This window comes from Xenopus laevis, chromosome 8S, assembly GCF_017654675.1.
Source record: "Xenopus laevis strain J_2021 chromosome 8S, Xenopus_laevis_v10.1, whole genome shotgun sequence".
NCBI classification, from domain to species: Eukaryota; Metazoa; Chordata; class Amphibia; order Anura; family Pipidae; genus Xenopus; species Xenopus laevis.
The window spans coordinates 1827857-1849435 of record NC_054386.1 but is presented as its reverse complement, the minus strand read 5'-3'; the positions used below and the strand labels follow the sequence as shown (position 1 = coordinate 1849435).

The following is a 21579-nucleotide window of genomic DNA, read 5'->3' as shown; positions in this document are numbered from 1 at the left end:
ATATACTGGACTCTGTCCTGTTTGGTTCCCTTGTGCTTCATATGAGTTTCGCAACTACAACTGGACATACACATTTCATATGATCTTCTGGTGGCCCAACGATCCTGTAAAACAGATATGACATGGCTCATCATTTGGGTGGGTTTGAAAATACCATATGCTGTGTATTGTGCTGGTCAATGCATATGTAATGATCATTTAAATTTAGGGATGCACCAATTCCACTATTTTGGATTCATCCGAACCCCCAGAATCCTTTGCAAAAGATTCGACCGAATACCAAACCCAAATCCTAATTTGCATATGCAAATTAGGGGTGGGAAGGTGAAAACATTTTTTACTTCCTGGTTTTGTGACAAAAAGTCACGCAATTTCCCTCCCTGCCCCTAATTTGTCTTTGCAAATGAGGATTAGGATTCAGTTCGGCCAGGTAGAAGGATTTGCTGAATCCTGCTGAAAAAGGCAGAATCCTGGCCGAATCCCGAACCAAATCCTGGATTTGGTGCATCCTTACTTAAACTGTTGGTCCAAACAATGAGACCAATAGAAAGGAAGCCATACCATGTGTAGCCCCTTGTGTGGGATTCCTTCCAACTCCCAAGGTCGTGGTTATTTTGTCTCATTGGCAAAACTTGTTCCAGTTCAGTAACCGTAACCCAATGGAGCCAGTCAACCTTTTTAAACTTGTCTCCCATTTGATTTGGTTTAATGAATTACTGGACCAGGTTACATTTACTCCTATAAACTAATTCTCTGTGTGTTTTCAGAGCTTTTTGATATGATACAAAGGACGTGGGATTTTACCGCATCTATATCAGTATTTGCGTCTTTGCCATTTGATTTAGCGATGCACCGAATCCACTATTTGGGATTGGGCCGAATCCTTCGTCAAAGATTCGGCTGAATAGCGAACCGAATCCTAATTTGCATATGCAAATTCGGGAGAGGAAAAAGTGGAAAAAGAACTTCCTTGTTTTGAGACAAAAAGGTCACGGGATTTCCCTCCCCACACCGAATTTACATATGCAAATTAGAATTCGGATTCGGTTCGGCCACACAATCATTCTACAGAATCTGAAACCTGGATTTGGCGCTTCCCTAATTTGAATGGATTTGTACTGCTTTCCATGTTTACATGAACCCCTGTTTGTTAGTTTACAGTTGTAAACTAACAAACAGGGGTTCATGTAAACATGGAAAGCAGTACAAGAGTAATGTGACTTTTCTCTATAATGTATAACATTTATGGCTTTTTTGTTTGATTTTTCTATTATAAAATTATTTATGCAAGTCGAGGAATAGTTCCCTGTATCTTGTAGCCAAGTCATTAGCACTCGCATTCCTGCCATAAAGCAGCCGTGTATGCGACGTCTGTGCTGAAAAGCAGTGGGAAAGTCTGTTTGTCTTTTTTACTCCTTCACCCATACCTCCCAACTGTCCCTTTTTCGGAGGGACAGTCCCTCTTTTGACAGCTCAACCCGCAGTCCCTCATTTGTACTGGAAAGTCCCTCTTTTCTCTGCACTGAACAGCCAGAAAAAGAAACAAAGTTTCTCACTTAATTGGCTTTTAGCAGAGAGCCCAGAACAGCTAACAGGTGCAAATAAGATACTTTGTAACAATTTTGAGACACAAAAACACAGTTTAGATAAGGAAAAATATTTTCAAACTTTCATAACCTGCCAAATTTTGTAAAACGAACATGGTAATTAGGGGGTGTGGCCGCAGAAAGGGGTGTGGTCAAAAAAATTGCTGCGCTACGTGCGGAAATTTTTTTTTTGTCCCTCTTTTTACTTCCAAAATGTTGGGAGGTATGCCTTCACCTTTGAGGGTAAACAGAAGATTCGAAACTCTCCCTAAATTGAGGCGATAAGTTATCAGTGTCATTAGCAAGGGAGCAAAGTAAGGTTTTAATCTGGTTAAAGGTGAAAGTGTGAGGAAGGGAAACTGTGCAATAGATTGGCAGGTAATCGTCACTTAGTAATTACAGGTGATTAGAGGCCGGAAATGAATGTAAAAGGGTTACAGGTGAGTTGAGACTTGGATAAAGTCCAGGCCTATAAATCACCTGCATGATTTTTAAAATGGCATATAATGTATCCAAATGCACAATTTACTGTATCTCTATGTAACAACACTTTCCAGATGTACTTGCTGGGGATCGTGGGTGTTGTAGTTCCACATCAGGTGGAGAACAGCAGGAGAAATCTTTTTCTTCTTTTTAGACGTTTCCATTTACAGTTATGTCTGTTAATTCTCAGCCGCTGAACGAATGTGCTCCTGAGTGCTACTCCAGTCTCATTTCCCAGGAATAGGCTTCACAAAAAGTTGCATTTTCTTTGCATCAGTTCCAACTCACACATCACAGCAATGTATGAACGGTGACTTTATTGGGAGTCAATGGATGCGACTTCTGTGTGCAATTACATCTATAACATATAAGGGCCCAACTGCACGTTTCTGCACTGATTTGCATTTATTATTATTGATAGAAGAATTAGAGTGTCAGCCCAAAGCACCAGCCCTGTCTGAGATAAGTAGTGATTTTTCTTGAGTTATTTTTGGTTTGTTATCTTGGGACCTTCTTCTCTTGGAATTTACAGTCCACGGGCCGGATATGACCCTCCAAGGTTATTTTTCTGACCCCGCTGCGGCCGCGTCCAGCAACATTAGCGTCAGCGACAAGACTGGTTGGGTGCCACTCACCTGCTCCAGGTAATCCTCTTGCACCAACCTCCTCACATGCCGTGGTCTTAGTTAGGGTTACAGGGACCGACAACCAAATCACCGCTCTCAAGTAGAGACAGATATGTAGTTAGGTGCATCAGGGGGGCACTGAAGGGGCTTCTATATGTTAAGGGGGGCCCGGCCGTGCTGCGTTTCCTGGGTTAGTCGGGCCCCCCTTGAACTGCCAAAGTAGGAGCCAAGTTGCACCTAAGTAGGAGCCGAGCTAGGCTGAACAAAAATTTTTTTTTTTTTTTTTAAACCTCTGGGCACTCATTTTTTTTAACTTGGGGTGGCCCTGGTTGCTGATGTTTTTTATTTAACTTATAGTTTTTTCAAACTATCGTCCAGCCCCCCAACAGTCTGAGGGACCGTGTGCTGCCCCCTCTGTTTAAAAAGTGTATATGCGGTTGCACCAAGTACAGGCCCAGTGCTAACCATAGAAATATAAACTAGTAATTAGTCTCAATGTTCATGTGCCTTGTATGGAATCTTTACCATATGAATAACTTTATTCTGTTTCCTACAAGTTTCATTTTATCTTTAATGCATCTTTAAGGGCTCTTACACACAGGCGTTTTTTCCGACATCCCACCTACGTTTGGCGCTTACATGCGTCTGTGTGAGTACAGCCCCCTTGACAATAAATGAGTGCGTCTACTTCGGCGCTCCCCTGCGGCTGAACGGAAGAAAGCACAACGCAGGGGAGCACCGAAGTAGACGCACTCATTTATTGTCAAGGGGGCTGTACTCACACAGACGCATGTAAGCGCCAAACGTAGGTGGGACGCAGCATGTTGCATTTCACCTGCGTTTGGCGCTTACATGCGTCTGTGTGGGTCCTGCGGCAGAACGGAAGAAATCGCAATGGGGTTGTTCACCTTCCAAACGCTTTTTGCAGTTCAGTTGTTTCAGATTGTTTCAGATTGTTCCCCAGAAATAAAGACTTTTTTCAATTAACTTCCATTATTTATTTTTATACTGATTTTCCAAAATCTAAGTTTAAAGTTAAATGTCCCTGTCTCTGATGTTTGAGTACAATATTGCAACATTTAGTTGATACAATTAGTTGATACAATTAGTTAATACATTTAGTTGATACAATTAGTTGATACAATTAGTTAATACATTTAGTTGATACAATTAGTTGATACAATTAGTTAATACATTTAGTTGATACATTTAATTGATACAATTAGTTGATACATTTGGTTGATACAATTAGTCGATCCATTTCTCAGCAGCATCTCTGGAGTATCAGTTACTATTGTATCAAGTCTAACAGCTGCCTGTAATGAAACTCTAAGGGGCAAATTCACTAAAGGACGAAGCACCTAACGCTAGCGTTAATTCGCTAGAGTAGCGCATTTTCGTTCATTCGCCGATTCACTAACGGACACTGGCGTAAATTCGCTAGTGTTACTTCGCACCCTTACGCCTGGTGAATTTGCGCAATGGATGTAACTACGCAAATTCACTGACGCGCTCACTTTTCTGATCGCTACCTTTTTACACCAGACTTGCCTTTGCCACCTCAGACCAGGGGAAGTGCAATAGAGTAGATAGGGATTGCTTCAAAAAAAGTAAAAAAATGTTCTAAGTCCCAAAAAACGCTATCGTTTTTTCTTTTTTTATGGGTCATAGGCTGAAAAAGATCAAAAAAATTTTTGGGGCTCCCCTCCTTCCCCCCTAGTGCATGCTGTAGATGTGACTATGATAATGTGAATGTGGCACATATGTCTATATACACCGGTAGCTTTATATTTAGAATTTTGACATAAATTTTGATACTAAAGGGATACTGTCATGGGAAAAAAAAAATTTCCAAAATGAATCAGTTAATAGTGCTACTCCAGCAGAATTCTGCACTGAAATCCATTTCTCAAAAGAGCAAACAAATTTTTTTATATTCAATTTTGAAATCTGACATGGGGCTAGACATTTTGTCAATTTCCCAGCTGACCCTGGTCATGTGACTTGTGCCTGCACTTTAGGAGAGAAATGCTTTCTGGCAGGCTGCTGTTTTTCCTTCTCAATGTAACTGAATGTGTCTCAGTGAGACCTGGATTTTACTATTGAGTGTTGTTCTTAGATCTACCAGGCAGCTGTTATCTTGTGTTAGGGAGCTGCTATCTGGTTACCTTCCCATTGTTATTTTGTTTGGCTGCTGGGGGGGAAGGGAGGGGGTGATATCATTCCAACTTGCAGTACAGCAGTAAAGAGTGATTGAAGTTTATCAGAGCACAAGTCACATGACTTGGGGCAGCTGGGAAACTAACAATATGTCTAGCCCCATGTCAGATTTCAAAATTGAATATAAAAAAATCTGTTTTCTCTTTTGAGAAATGGATTTCAGTGCAGAATTCTGCTGGAGCAGCACTATTAACTGATTCATTTTGAAAAAAAATATTTTTTCCCATGACAGTATCCCTTTAGAGTAATCAATTCTCAGTGCCTTTTACTGGAATTGACGGTAAAATAAAAGGCAAATAATATTAAACAGTATCTCATGAGGAGTCTTTTTCAAGAGAAAGTATTCAAGATAAGCTTAAATGGGGCTCTAGAAAGATTTCAAGAGAACATTCTTGTAGAGTGCAGTGAAATGGGTGTTAGAGCACATGCCGATGTTTGGGGTGCGAGAGGATCTAGCAAATACCTTTCTGCTTCAAAACCATCTAATACTCAAGCTTGAAGAGGGGCCTATGAAAATACATCTTTTTTTATCAGGAGATGAAAGGCACAATGGAGTTTAGAACCAGATGATTCTCTTTTTATGAATAATCAGCTAAATGCATCTTGGCAGCCAGAGCCGGAGTCTCAATGCCTGGGGCTCTCTGTGAGCAGAATAGCAATTTTATTACTTTGTCATTAAACCAATTTCACAGCAGTATCGTTTGTTAATGAGCAGCGGCAAACGAGCGGAGATGTCACACAACTGCAACAGCAGCGAGATTTGTGTCCCTGGCTTGGAGAGAAAAAATGGAAAAGGCCATAGTAATAAAAGGAGGAGAGAGAGAGAAAGAGACCAAACGCATGGGGGGAAAATGCTGTTTGAGGTTGAAGGCGAAGTTCATAGGAAGCGATGGATCTTGTGTTAATGAGTTAACTCTTCCTGTAACGAATAAAGGTCTGTAAGGCAAGCAGTTAAAAACGAAGCCCATAGAATTAAAACCAAATTAAATTACAGCTCAGGATTACCCAACCTTGTTATGTGTAGAGAAAAATATAATTCCTGTATTACAGTGTAGGGTTAACAAAACCTTAATTATATTATATCATTTAATAATTAATGATTAGCACTGAAATGTTTATTTTAAACCATAATTGCAATATCGTTTTAGTGATCAGGTCAAGCCGTGTAGGGAAATCCCAGAAGTCGTCTGTTATTTGTGTAACATATACATTACCATTAATTTAATTTATTCATTTGTTCCTACTGCACGTTGCATGGGTTGCGCATTAGTGATGGGCGCATTTTTGATGCCCGTTTTTGACACCGGCGTCCATTTTTTCGGCAAATTTTTTTTTTACGCCGGCGAATTTTTGCCGCAAATTTTCGCAGGCGTTTTGCGAATCGCGCAAATTCGCCACACTATTGCGCATATCTCTGAAGGTGTGTATAGTCATTTGGGTCAAAGTAGAGTATAAAAAGTGAATGAAATGCATATTTATAAAAACCCACCAGCACCGCACTGATCTCTAGCTCAGCATAGGGATGGACGAATTGTTTCGCCTTCTTCCGCCGTGGAAATGACGCCCATAGACTTTAATGGCCATCGGCGACATTTCTACTTTTAACGAAATGGGTCAAATTCGCCCCAGCCCGAATACCGGTGCTTCCTTGCATCTTATACAACGGACTTGATCCCTGTGCAACAAACACTTCTCGCTATTAGAGACGGTGAAGCAGTAGTTGAACCTTATCCCTAAGGGCCTGGCATTAGTCTACAGCTGCTAAAGAGCAACACAGATCGATTCATTTGAATACTTCCACCGTTATTTATTATTCTTCATTGTTACAATGCTCCAGGATAAATCCTACTGAAGACAATTCTGCAGTGAATCATTCGGAGCAAACACTGCATTTTCAGGAATCACTTATCGGTTGCCTTTAGCCTCATCTTTTTCCGGCTGTGGCTCTTGATTAAGGGCCCGATTCACTAAGCTCGAGTGAAGGATTCGAATGAAAAATACTTCGAATTTCGAAGTATTTTTTGGGTACTTCGACCATCGAATTGGTTAAATTCGATTGAATTCGATCGAAATCGAACGATTCGAACGATTCGAAGTAAAAATCATTCGACTATTCGACCATTCGATAGTCGAAGTACTTTCCCTTTAAAAAAAACTTCGACCCCCTACTTCGGCAGCTAAAAGTTACCGAAGTCAATGTTAGCCTATGGGGAAGGTCCCCATAGGCTTGCTAACCTTTTTTTGATCGAAGGATTTTCCTTCGATCGTTGGATTAAAATCGTTCGAATCGTTCGATTCGAAGGATTTAATCGTTCGATCGAACGAAAAATCCTTCGATCGATCGATCGCAGGATTAGCGCTAAATCCTTCGACTTCGATATTCGAAGTCGAAGGATTTCAATTCGAGGGTCGAATTTCGAAGGATTTTTAACTTCGAAATTCGACCCTTAGTGAATCTGCCCCTCTCAGTTCGCTGCTTTATAGGGGTATATTTATCAAAAAGTGAAGTTAATAGTGAAGTTCCGCCACTAGAGTGAAATTCCGCCACTCTCCATTCATTTCTATGGGATTTTTATAGGCGTGTTTATCAAAGGGTGAACTTTCACTTTCACCCATTGATAAAAACGCCTTTCAAAATCCCATAGAAATAAATTTAGAGCTGTGGAATTTCACTCTAGTGGCGGAACTTCACTCTTTGATAAATTTACCCCATAGTCTTTGTGTTGCAATACATTTCCATAATCTGCAAGTGCAGAAGGATAGTAACGCGCTGTACCTGGACGAAACTCTGTAGAATGGACTTTGCAAGGTAGACTCACCCCTGCATTATCTTTGCTCTTAAACAAAATAATATTACTCTCTGCACTGCAAGTTTCCAAGCTTAAAGGGCAAGTAAAGTGTAAAATAGAATAAGGCTAGAAATGCTGTATTTTGTATACTAAACATAAACATGAACTTACTGTACCACAAGCCTAATCAAACAAATGATTTATGATTTCAAAGTTGGCCAAGGGGGTCACCATCTTGTTACTTTGTTATACATCTTTGCAAGACTAAGACTGTGCACATGCTCAGATCTGGGCTGCTTAGGGATTGTCATAAACAAAGCTGCTTGAGTTCTGCATGGCTGGTAAGTAAGGTGGGGGCTCCCCCTGCTGTACATAAGTATGATTGTTTCCCTGCAGAGCAGTTAGGGACCGTCTGACAATTCCTATCCACAGCAGTAAATGAAGGGAGAATTTCACTGCATACAGTCAGGTTTCTTATAAAAACAGTACACATTTTTTAATTAAAGTATATTGGAGATAGGTTTCTTTTTCATTAAAAAAAGTAAAAATGGGATTTTATTTTTTTGCCTTTACATGGCCTTTAAGGGTCATGGCACACAGGCAGATTCAGGGAGATTATTTAGAGATTAGATTAGGGTTAATAGCAAAAGACTGTGACAAATCCATTGTTTTCCGACAGTTTTTAAGACACCACTAAATAAAATACAAACACATGATACAAAGCGGGACAGTGACGAGACATGAGAAAAGGAAGACTTGAAGAATTGTGTTTTTTAAAGGTTCACAGAAAAAAGAAATGTTCCCTTTGAATAAGCTGCTGCAATAAAATTAAATTCTCATGGAAGTACCCAAAGGCTAAAGGGGGAGATTACGGTGGATTTCTGAGGTTTTCTGTAGAGCTAGAAATAATCCAGCCAGTTGGGGAAGGTAAAGCTTTGTGCGTCCGTCTGTAGTGCCATTCTGTATATACAGGTGTGTTTGTGCCCCAGGCATCTTGGCCACAGTCCATTCCATTTACTGCAAATAAATTAAACAACAAGAAATATGTTGAAGAGAAAGAGAGAGAGGGAAAACACAAGGGGGAAACAGGAGCATCAGAGGAAATGCCTGGGAGCTTTGTTAAGGCCAAGAAAACCCGTGTTTCAGTTGTCAGAGCTTGTTGTTGATGTTGTAAAGAATTGCATTTCCCTGCTTTCTGCAATATGCGGTTCTGCCTTAGGACAGAAAGTAAAACAGAAGGATGAAGAGAGTTTCCAGTCCATAAATCAGCCGTTCCTCTATCCCAGATCAAAGCTCAGACATGATCCCTTCCAGCCTACTTGTCCACTTGAGCTGCTTGATGGACGGGTAACATCTGGAGCAGAGATGTCTCCCTGAGACCTATAAAATATCTTCCTAATCAGGGGACCAAAGGCTGAGGACCGACACACTCTCACCTTCATCTCTTCAAAGGTCCCTCTCTGTAATATCTCCATTTCCAGAGGCTCTCCCTTTTTTGTTTTGTTTTTTTCCGTTTAAAGAAGCGATCTCCTGGCTGCCTCATGGAAAGTGTCCTCTCATTTCCCACTAGTACTGGTGTGAGGACTCCCATGGCAGTATGTGTCTGAGTTTATTTCTTTTTTGGAAATGATTGCATTGATGGATTGGAGAAAATAAAATGCAGCGTGGCCAAATGCTATGGAAAGTGCCAAAAATTTGCTTTTATTATCACACCATTCAAAAGATTGAAATAAAATCAAGGTATTGCACATAGACCAAACCTCCAGACCATGGCTTCCAAGCGTTTATCTCATACTGCACTCTCAATCTCTCTCTCTCTCTCTCTCTCTCTCTCTCTCTCTCTCTCTCTCTCTCTCTCTCTCTCTCTCTCTCTCTCTCTCTCTCTCTCTCTCTCTCTCTCTCTCTCTCTCTCTCTCTCTCTCTCTCTCTCTCTCTCTCTCTCTCTTTGCAGCTCAGCCCCATTTAGCAAAGGGAAGGTTTCATCATGAGGGCCAGTTGTATCAGACTGATATGCCAAATGCTCAGGCTTATAGGGGCCCAAACTTGCTATCTCCCCTTCCCAGTGGCACACGGCATATGCAAAACCCACAACAAATGCAGTAAACTACCATCTGCCTCCCTTCTTCCACCACCACCATCATCATCATTATCATCATCATCATCATTCTTAAACTAACTCATACCATTCTGCCTAGATATCAGTACTCAGTATACTGTATTATATATATATTAGTACTCAGTATACTGTATTATATATATTAGTACTCAGTATACTGTATTATATATATATTAGTACTCAGTATATATTATATATATTAGTACTCTGTATACTGTATTATATATATTAGTACTCAGTATACTGTATTATATATATATTAGTACTCAGTATACTGTATTATATATATTAGTACTCAGTATATATTATATATATTAGTACTCAGTATACTGTATTATATATATTAGTACTCAGTATACTGTATTATATATATATATTAGTACTCAGTATACTGTATTATATATATATTAGTACTCAGTATATATTATATATATTAGTACTCAGTATACTGTATTATATATATATTAGTACTCAGTATACATACTGTAGTTCCTAAAACAACTGTTACTTGGTGAATATATATGTCACCCCTTGCTATCGATTCATTCATCAGCACTGCTGCATAAACACCTACAAAGTGTATCCTATCTGTGCATCACAAGAACAATATTCAGACAATTTCGAGTATAAGTTAAGGTACTGGAGCCTCTATATTGAAGGTGGAAAGTATATTAATTTGGTCCAAGCAAACAATGATGTTGAGGAAGCAGCTTTCTTGGGCCTCGAGTGGAATTTAAGCTGATAAACTGCATTTGATGATGGATTCAGAGGAACTTTGCTGAGGAAAGTGACTTGGGAAGATGTAGAAAAGTGAATTAACTGGACCAGGAGGAGGAGGAGGACAGACCTTATATATTGTTTCAAGAGTCAGAACTTGACATTAACAAATACTGCTTTTGGTTGTAACAATATTTAATAATAACTTTACAACTATTAAACTTTTTTCTTACATTTTTATTCATTTCAACAAGATTATTTGCTGTATTTGCCAGTTTAGAGTCGAGTGCCCTGGTGATGGGGTTGAGGTCTCCCAGTTTACTAAACATTTCTGCGTCGTATCCAAAGAAATGACCCTTCTTTGAACCGTCAACCCTCCATTTAACGACTTGTTTGAAGCCTGGAGCCCTGGGTTGGAGGTGTGTTGGGGGTGGGGATTGCTAATGGTTTCCAGGCCTCAGAGGGTCTTTGTTGGGGGGAGAATTTTGCTGAGTATCCTCATATCCAATGGTGTTGGTCCACAAAGGATATATTAGTACTGATTTGTGATGCTATATAATGGGGATTCTGATTTTTAAGCCGATATTTTAAATATTACATGTGATTTAAAGCAACACTGGATCGGTACCCAAATTAGACTTGGGGATTTGAACCTGCCTCTGTTCCACCAGTGGGTTTTGTTCCCAATCAGAAATGTCAGCATTACACTGAATATTTATTTAAATTGATGCACTAAAACATGTAAAGACTGGGGGGTGTTTGATTGTAAATTCTGCTAATTTACATGTCCGTCAATTGTCTGGTCCATAGGGGTGAAACTCTGGGTTTCTATAGAGAATTGATGGAGGACAGAGGTACATAGATTTGTAGTTTCAGTAGAATTTACTAATATGATTGACTTGCAGCAATGGTCGTGTTTAGGTGCAACTCTGCGGGGGTCTCTTTAACTCAAACGTGGAGGATTAATGGCAACAATTACCAGTTAAGGTAACATGAAAAATGGCAGGCACTCATTGTGGGATTACCATGTAAATGAAATCCAGCCTTAACGGCCCAGTGACTTATGGCTCTCCATGTCCTTGTCAAATAGGGGGCCATTACTATCTGCTTTTAGGGAGGGGGTGGAGGGAAAGTTCCCTGTGTGTCTAATGCCAAACACATGTGTGTGTAAAAGTATACACACCCTACTCCCTTCACATCCCTACTGCTAAATACAAATGGTGCCAATTCCCTGGGCTCCAGGTTAATGCTGTGCCGTGGGCTCCTTTAACCCTTCACTGTCTAACAGCTGATAAATCTGTCACTCACACCCCAACACATTCCTCATACACTTCTCTGTGTGATTCTTGTACCCTCCTAGGCTGATGATTTAGGCTCAAGCAATGATTGAACAGCCATTAGATATAGGAGCGAAGCCAGACCTTCGGTGGGAAACTCTGAATGTTTTATTTAGCAGCCGGGGGTTGCATTTTGGTGTAGTCCTTGATTCAGCCTGTTAATAATTCCAAATATACAGCATTTCTCTTGCTTTTGAAGATTCTTGGCTGGTGAAAAGAGATTTCCATCTCTGCAGCAGTCACTTTATAAATGGCAAATATATCAGCAGTGCCACTGGCAGGGATTCATTGATTGTTTCTTTTATTTAATCCATATCTAGGGATGGGCGAATTTTTTCGCATTGTTTTGCCGCAGAAATGACATCCATAAACGTGTATGGCATTGTGCATCAAAAAAAATGACGAGCGTCAATATTCGGCGCGCATCCAAAAAATGTTGACGCCCATTGAGTTTAATGGCCGTCTGCGAAAAAAAGAATTTTTGGCGAAACAAAACAGGTCAATTTTGCCCAAGCCTATTCATATCGAATAAACGTTATATTCATTAAGCATTAACCATTATCTCCATAGATAATATGTGGGTATCCGGGTATCAGCTGTAAGTCTATGTAACTGAATGATTCCCTCTGATGGATTCCTCAGTGATCCTTTAGGCCCAAATAAAGACCTACTTTTCTAGTTTCTTTTCTGGGACGGTCCCTTTCTATTAAGCACAAAACAAAAACTGTGGTACCATGTTAACCAGTAGCAAAAATAACAAAAATACAAACAAATACAACCGCTTTCTATTAGAATACAGAACATCAGTGAGAGAAAGTTGCGGGGAGGTCACAAAAACTGCCATTTCTGGGGGATGACATTTGGCACCAGAGGTCAAGCCCAGTTGGCACCAACCTCTGAATGACCCCTAGTTTTAAAGTTTGGGTCAGCGGGAGGTGGTTGTGTATTAGGTGGGAAGAGTAGGGGCCCCAGTCCTGAAGTCGACTCTATAGTCTCTGTAAGGCTGGCAATAAAACTTGAGACAGTTTAATGGATGTCTCTGCTGACCCAGGGAAGCCATGTGAAAACAAAAGCCTGGACTTCATTTAGGTTTGAATGGGGAGCTCAGCTATACTGAAAGATCACAGGGAGAAAAACTGACCTCTTGAAAGCAATCCTACAGATATTATTGCTATACAGCAGGGATCCCCAACCTTTTGAACCCATGAGCAACATTCAGAAGTAAGAGGAGTTGGGGAGCAACACTAGCATGAAAAATGTTCTTGGGGTGCCAAATAAGGGCTGTGATTGGCTATTTTAATGCAGCCAAAACTTGTCTCCAAGCCTGGAATTCAAAAATAAGCTCCTGCTTTGAGACCACTGGGAGCAACATCCAAGGGGTTGGAATCACTGTTATACAGGATTTGTGGAGAGGCCACCAGGGCCCGGGCTTAGGGCAGAAGGATTTTAGGGGGTAACATGCTGCCCAACCACATCATTGCAGAAAAACTGGGGATGACCAATGCTCGGGTCCGATGATAAAACAATGATGAAAATGTGCACAAATAAAAGGGAGGGGATAGGGCTAGGGGTGACTGCTATGTAAATCTGGCCCTGTTGGTATGTGAATGCAGATAACATAAGGGAAACATTTAGTAACTCAGGGTATAATTAATAGGATCCAACATGAAGTTGTTTTTGTGTAATGGCTGGTTGTGTATGACAAACCCTAGTTGCAGATAGCCAGCTACATGCTACAATATCCATGAAGACATTTATCTTCATTCTGGTGGTGTATTTTTAGTCTTCACAGGCAACAATATAATTTCTGCTAATTCCCAGCGATCTTTGCCCTATAGGGTTAATTTAGTGCTTATGATGTCACAAGTAGTCTGGCTCTGTAAGCTTCTTCCATGACCTCATTCTTGCAATGTCAAAATAAACATGGACTTGACACACATTTCACAGTACATACAACAAGGGCAACTTTATTCCTTGGAGACAGCACAATGAAGATTAGAGAATATGGGTTTATTTTTATTTTTCTTCATCATCTTTATATATATAGTTACACATCTCAATTATAGCATACAGGGGTATTATCAAGCAAGGGTTACAAAATAAACCAGTAGGATGCTTAAAGAGAATTTGGATTGAAGTGGTGTTTGGGTGGGACGTCGGAAAGACAAATAGCAGGGTTGCCTTCATAAATTTTGGGGAGGTCCAATATGCCTTCCTTCCCCCTCCACAGATCCAACCAATCTGCCCAAACCCCACCCCTACTCACAAAAACTCCATCCCATCCCTTTCAGGGAAATCCAGGTCCCTACTTAGACAGGGCCAAGATTGCTTTCCCACCTGATGGAAGCCCTGTTAGGTTGGTATTTGAGTGTTTGAATTTCTATTTGCTTACTTTGTTATTTCTAGAAGCTCAACTTGAAGATGGCTAATTAATAACGATGGGCGAATTTGGCAAAAATGGGCAAAAAATTCACGAAAAGCATTGAAGTCAATGTGTGTCAAAATAATTGTGATCCTGAACAACAGCTGGACTTTAAAATGGGCTTGAATCATAAAAGTCAGAATTATTGTTTTTAATATGAAATATTAATATATCAGTAACAAAATACACAAAGCCACTTATTATAATGCTCCACCTGTAACACTTGACAAATATTGCCTTGAGTTTCTTAGAGCAGATACACATGGAGAATAGAGGAGATTAGTTACCAGCGACAAATCGCCTCTTCTTCGGGCGACTAATCTCCCCGCAATGCCTTTAGAATCTAAATCGCTGGAGGGATGTCACTCGTAGCGCTTCGTTTTCTGAAGTTGCCTCACGAGGAAACTTCAGCGACTTCGGAAAAGAAAGTGCTCCAAGTGCCATCCTGTCGGCAATTTAGATTCTAAAGGCATTGCGGGGAGATGAAGAAGAGGCGATTTGTCGCTGGCGACTTATCTCCCCGAATCTCCACGTGTGTCTCTGCCCTAAAGAGGACATGACCAAAGCACTGTTTTTGCTTCATGGTGTTTTTTGTTTTTGTGTTGCAGGTTTATCAATGCCAGGAGGCGAATAGTACAACCAATGATTGACCAATCAAATCGAGCAGGTGAGAAGAACTCGACTTTCCTTTTAACGGGTTAAATATTGGGGCTTCTGTCATTGCTTTGAGGCAGCCAAAGGTTTAAGAAACAGAGAGGCGCTCAATAGGCAGTAAATAAAATGCCTCAGCAAGACATTCAGGGAGACAGTAGGGAGAAGAAGTGGGGGGCAATCTCACCCCCTTAAATCTCAGCATCCCACCATAGGGAGCAGCTAATTGGTGCTAATTGGAGATTTCCACAATGCTCTTGGTACAATTGCAACCCCTCCTCTTCACAAACCACTAATTGGCACAAAGTACTAGGCCACAAGGGAGCATATTAACCCTCATAATGCTGGAGTGAGTGCTTTTACGGGGATGGGTTAAATTTCTCATTGCTCCCCCAAATCCCACACATCAGCTCCTGGCAGTGTAAGGAGGCCGTTCTCAGACGTGGCCCATTGTCTGTTTCCTTTAATTGCCTATTCACACCAAGATGGCTTGATTTACATTATTATGCAGCCTTTTTTGGGTGTATGGAGAGAATGTGTCCGGGGAGAAAGGGTCTAAAGTTCTTTGGAAGCAACCTCCAATTATAACCCCTACATATTTATAGAATAACTTCAGCTCTGATGAACATTATCATGAGGATTATATTTAATTGTGCCAGTGTGTAATAAACCCAACAGCCAATAAAACACTCGCCGTAGTAGGGCTCTTACTCACGAGCATTTTTACCTGCGCTCCCCTGCGTTCCGGAACGGAACGCAGGGGAGCGCAGGTAAAAACGCTCGTGAGTAAGAGCCCTTAATGCTGGCGCGCACACCCTTGTGTATACACAAAACTTGTATATTCGTATAACTCGTCACTACCCATTCCAAATATCTTTTTATTCTCCTACGGACAGGGGTTTCTGTAAGTAAAAATGATGCACTTCACTATAATTACCACCAAGATTCACATTTTAATTCTGCTTGATGCTTAAATCAGAGCCTGTTCTACACAATCGCTGCTGTATATGCATTAAAGCACTAATAAAAATGTTTTACATGGGCACTGAGACACATTCAGTTACATTGTGTAGGAGAAACAACAGCCTGCCAGAAAGCATTTCTCTCCTAAAGTGCAGGCACAAGTCACATGACTTAGGGCAGCTGGGAAACTGACAATATGTCTAGACCCATGTCAGATTTCAAAATTGAATATAAAAAAAATCTGTTTGCTCTTTTGAGAAATGGATTTCAGTGCAGAATTCTGCTGGAGCAGCACTATTAACTGATGGGTTCTTAAAAAAACATGTTTTCCGATGACAAGATCCCTTTAATAAACATTTCCCTTCTACACTTTATAACTGATCGCTGCATCATTCAAGTCATCAGTTTGTAGCTGCCCCTATAAAGTTTCTGCTGTCTGGTTAATTATCACTAATATTTGCTCGGTGGATTCCTGGGGGCTGTTAATATGTGTTTCAGTCCTGAAACTGGAACCTTTGCTGATTTTCTGCTACGTCTCTTCTTCTTTTTTTCCTTCTCTGTGTCCACATTTGACCACAATCAGGTTTTCTTCTTGATCCTTCAGTGAGCCAAGGAGCAGCATATAGTCCCGAGGGACAGCCAATGGGAAGCTTTGTTTTAGACGGGCAGCAACACATGGGAATCAGGCCAGCGGGTGAGTTGAAATTTCGTTCTGATATTCAGACTGAAATCCAATATTAAAATTAGGCAGAAATGGAAAATCCCTTCTATTAATCAGCAGAGGGAGCTCTATTGTGTATATTATATTATAATAAATAATATACCGCCTACAAAAATCTAGGATGATATCAAGAAATATGTGTAACTATAGAGGAAACAGACTCTGCGGCTGCAGGGGGGCCCAGGCAATATAGGGGGCCCCAAGAGGCCCTGATTAATAGGGATGCACCGAATCCAGGATTCAGTTCAGGATTCAGCCTTTTTCAGCAGGATTCAGATTCGCCCTAATCCTTCCGACAGACCAGACTGAATCTGAATCCTAATTTGCATATTCAAATTAGGGGCGAGGATGGAAATCATGTGACTTTTTGTAACAAAACAAGGAAGTAAATATGGTTTCCACTCCCCACCCCTAATTTGCATATCCAAATTAGGATTCGGATTCAGTTCTCGACCGAATCTTTCATGAAGGATTCGGGGGTTCGGCTGAATCCAAAATAGTGGATTCAGTGCATCCCTACTAATTAATCAGCAATTTCAACTAGGGATGCACCGAATCCAGGATTCGGCCAGGATTCGGCATTTTCCAGCAGGATTCGGCCGAATCCTTCTGCCTGGCCGAACCGAATCCGAATCCTAATTTGCACATGCAAATTAGGGGTGGGGAGGGAAATCGCGTGACTTTTTGTCACAAAACAAGGAAGTTAAAAAATTTCCCCTTCCCATCCCTAATTTGCATATGCAAATTAGGGTTCGGTTCGGCCGAATCTTTCACAAAGGATTCAGGGGTTCGGCCGAATCCAAAATAGTGGATTCGGTGCATCCCTAATTTCATCATATATTGCTAAAACAGGACAACCTCTAGATATTCTGGGGCCCCTAAAATTAATTGGGGTCCAGTAACATCTATCATGTAAAAAATGGAACATGCCCTTCCAAAGACCAATCTTCCAGACAGACTTGTAATATAATTGAGTAGTTTATATCGGTTCACATGGATAAAGCCTTACACATTTCGTATCTTTACGACACTTAATCATAGGTGACTTTTTACACTTTTTGAGACCAGAGAACTACAATATCTAGGGCCAGATTTATCAAGGGTCGAATTTCGAGTTTATGGGAGGTTTTAAAAACAAAAAAACAACCAATCGATATTTATTTAAAAAAAAATAAAAATAAATTAAAAATGGGTGAATAGGATCGAGTTGCAAATTTGAATCAAATTTGATTAGAAGATTTTCACCCCCCCAAAATTTTTTTTTTCAACAGTCCTCCAAATGATTCCAAATTGATTGTAGGAGGTCCCCCATAGGCTAAAACACCAATTTGGCAGGTTTTAGATGTCGAATAGTCAAATTCAAATTCTTAAAGTGACATTACATGATCAATTTTAAAATTCTAATTTTTTTTAAATTTGAATTTGGACTATTCCCTAGTCGAATTACAAAAAAAAAAATCAAATTTTCAATTTGACCATTGATAAATCTCCCCTTTACTGCTTTAAACCAATGTTCATTATTTAAACCCTGTAACATCTAGTTAGGCCACTGCATAATTGGGCCCTGGACAGAGGTGATCCTGCCATAAAGCAAAGTGCAGCAGTGTCTCAGGCAGCAGTGGACCTCAAGGAACCAGGAGCAGCAAAAACAAAGGCCAAAACTCTGTTGTTTCAGTTGAAAATTCAACTCTTCTAGTTCAGAGACTGCAATTGCACAATAGTGATACATACCATAGTGATAAAGCACTGCGTATCTTGACAGCGCTATATAAATAAATGATGATGATGATGATACCCTCCTGCACCAGCACAGAGAAGTGAAGCGTTATATTCATTGTGTCTTCCAATAAGTTTATTGATGAGGATTTTATGTCATTTATTCTGTTTCCCTGACTGGGTTTTCTCTTGGTTCCAGGGCCTATGAGTGGAATGGGCATGAACATGGGAATGGACGGCCAGTGGCACTATATGTAACACTTCTTTTGCGGCTCAATCACGGGGAAGTAAGTCAATTTCGATTTTTCTTACCAACAAATCAGTGTTATTAATGGTCATAGTTATACTGATTCTGAGCTGCTGCTTCCCATGGATGTAAATTACACTTCTAATACTTTGCTGCTCTGCTCAATACACAACAATGGCACCAGTCCTCCCGGCAAGAAGAACGGAGGCCCTTTTGGTTAACCTTCTGCCGATAGCTAGTGTTTGCCGAATTTCTCCCGTTTTGCTGAAAAAATTCACGAACTTCCCATGAAATTCGTAAAATGGTGAACATTTTTTGAAACTCTAATTTTGACTCCTTAAAGGGATACTGTTATCGGAAAATATGTTTTTTTCAAAACACATCAGTTAATAGTGCTGCTCCAGCAGAATTCTGCACTGAAATCCATTTCTCAAAAGAGCAAACAGATTTTTTTATATTCAATTTTGAAATCTGACATGGGGCTAGACATTTTGTCAATTTCCCAGCTGCCCCTGGTCATGTGACTTGTGCCTGCACTTTAGGAGAGAAATGCTTTCTGGCAGGCTGTTGTTTCTCCTTCTTAATGTAACTGAATGTGTCTCAGTGGGACCTGGATTTTACTATTGAGTGTTGTTCTTAGATCTACCAGGCAGCTGTTATCTTGTGTTAGGGAGCTGCTATCTGGTTACCTTCCCATTGTTCTTTTGTTTGGCTGCTGGGGGGGAAAAAGGGAGGGGGTGATATCACTCCAACTTGCAGTACAGCAGTAAAGAGTGATTGAAGTTTATCAGAGCACAAGTCACATGACTGGGGGCAGCTGGGAAACTGACAATATGTCCCATTTCAGATTTCAAAATTGAATATAAAAAAATCTGTTTGCTCTTTTGAGAAATGGATTTCAGTGCAGAATTCTGCTAGAGCAGCACTATTAACTGATGTGTTTTGAAAAAAAACTTTTTTTCCCATGACAGTATCCCTTTAGGGCTAGTCCACACGGGGAGGCATTTTCAGGCGACTGTTGAAAAGCGCATCGCCTCGTGTGGTTAGCACAGGCGTTTTTACATAGGCGCCCATACAAAACTGTCGCCTGCGCCGGTCGCGGTGACTGGCGCGGCGCTTTGTCGCCGCGACCGCAAACGCGTGGCTATCTCCCCGTGTGGAATAGCCCTTAAAGTCAATCGGCGGTGTCCAAAAATTTTTGATAGCAGCTTTATTTCTTAAAATTGTACTGAAGTGAATGAATATATCGGGAGTTGTTTCTCTCTATAAGCAAAACCAACACACCTTTTGTCTGGCTACATATCCATTTAATGAGCACGTCCAGCTGGTGTTTGACATCAGAAATATTTCTCTATCCAGGACATGGATTTCTCTAAGTGTAAGTTTTAGTTGGAGCCTTTATTTATAACCCGTAGCTTGAAACTGAATGCTTTGCCCTGGATTTTAGACCCAGTTCAAGTACTTTAACTGACCGGTCAGCTTTGCACAGATGTGTAAAATGTATTACTATTACTAATGTTTCTTCATTACATCTCGGGTATATGACGGCTGTCTTTACATTGTTTCCGCTCTCTCCCTTTCTTCTACATGTTTGTGGCAGACAATTGTGGAAAGAAGGACACATTGGGGCACATTTACTTAGCTCGAGTGAAGGATTCGAATGAAAAAAACTTCGAGTTTCAAAGTGTTTTTTTGCCTACTTCGACCATCGAATTGGCTACTTCGACCTTCGACTACGACTTCGAATTGAACGTTTCTAACTAAAAATCGTTTGACTATTCGACCATTCGATAGTCGAAGTACTGTCTCTTTAAAAAAAACTTCCACCCCCTACTTCGCCACCTAAAACCTATCGAGCATCAATGTTAGCCTATGGGGAAGGTCCCCCATAGGCTTTCCTAGGTTTTTTGGATCAAAGGAATTTCGTTCAATCGATGGATTAAAATCCTTCGAATCGTTCAATTCAAAGGATTTAATCGTTTGATCGAACGATTATTCCTTCAATCGTTCGATCAAACGAATAACGGTAAATCCTTTCGATATTCGAAGGATTTAACTTCGATAGTCAAATATCAAGGGTTAATTAACCCTCAATATTCGACCCTTAGTAAATGTGCCCCATAGCAAAAAATGAAAGTTGTGAGTTTTTCTTCAAAAAATAACCAAGGATAGTTAAAAATTCAAATAATTTATACAGGTGATGGCCTAACGCGTTTTGTGCATGTTGGGGTACTTGCTAATAGGCTGAAAGAAGGACAGTTAATAAATATAAAGAGACAGACATTTAGGGGCAGATTTACATAGGGTCGAATATCGAGGGTTAATTAACCCTCGATAATCGACCATCGAAGTTAAATCCTTCGACTTTGAATATCGAAGTCGAAGGATTTAGCGCAAATAGTTCGATCAAACGATTAAATCCTTTGATTCGAAGGATTTTAGTCCATCGATCGAACGATTTTTCTTCGACCCATAAAAGCTACCAAAGTCTATGGGGACCTTCCCCATAGACTAACATTGACTTCGGTAGCTTTTAGGTGGCGAACTAGGGGGTCGAAGTTTTTTCTTAAAGAGACAGTACTTCGACTATCGAATGGTCGAATAGTCGAACGATTTTTAGTTCGAATCGAAGGTCGAAGTCGAAGGTCGAAGTAGCCCATTCGATGGTCGAAGTAGCCAAAAAAAACATTTCGAAATTCGAAGTTTTTTTCCTCTATTCCTTCACTCGAGCTAAGTAAATGGGCCCCTTAGGATCAAGACAATATGAAACAATATATATTTCATTGAGAGTTGCATGGATTAAAAAAAACATTCTATTTTAAAGCTTGGAATACTTTTGATGTATTTAAAAAAAAAAGGGAAAAAATAAAGTGCAAGCTGCTGGTTTCATTCCCTTGGCTGGAGGCGCCGGAGCAGACACAATTGTTTATCACATTGAAATGTCTTTGTTTAATGGGGCCGAATATAGGAAGACGTACGTTGATG

The 21579-nt window shown here is 40.4% G+C and overlaps 1 protein-coding gene across 4 annotated transcripts in view; it reads left to right on the top strand.

The window, feature by feature from the left end:
- The window catches only part of LOC108699714 (homeobox protein Meis2), a 96884-nt gene that overhangs the window by 71042 nt on the left and 4263 nt on the right, over positions 1-21579 (top strand). For 2 of the 4 annotated variants that reach the window (XM_018232204.2, XM_018232202.2), the window contains exons 10-12: positions 14905-14963; positions 16494-16604; positions 18547-18634. In XM_018232204.2, coding sequence (XP_018087693.1) covers positions 14905-14963; positions 16494-16604; positions 18547-18605 — 229 coding nt within the window. In that variant the 3' untranslated portion in view covers positions 18606-18634. The remainder of the gene's footprint in view (positions 1-14904; positions 14964-16493; positions 16605-18546; positions 18635-21579) is intronic. The other 2 variants (XM_018232205.2, XM_018232203.2) reach the window with 1 other exon arrangement.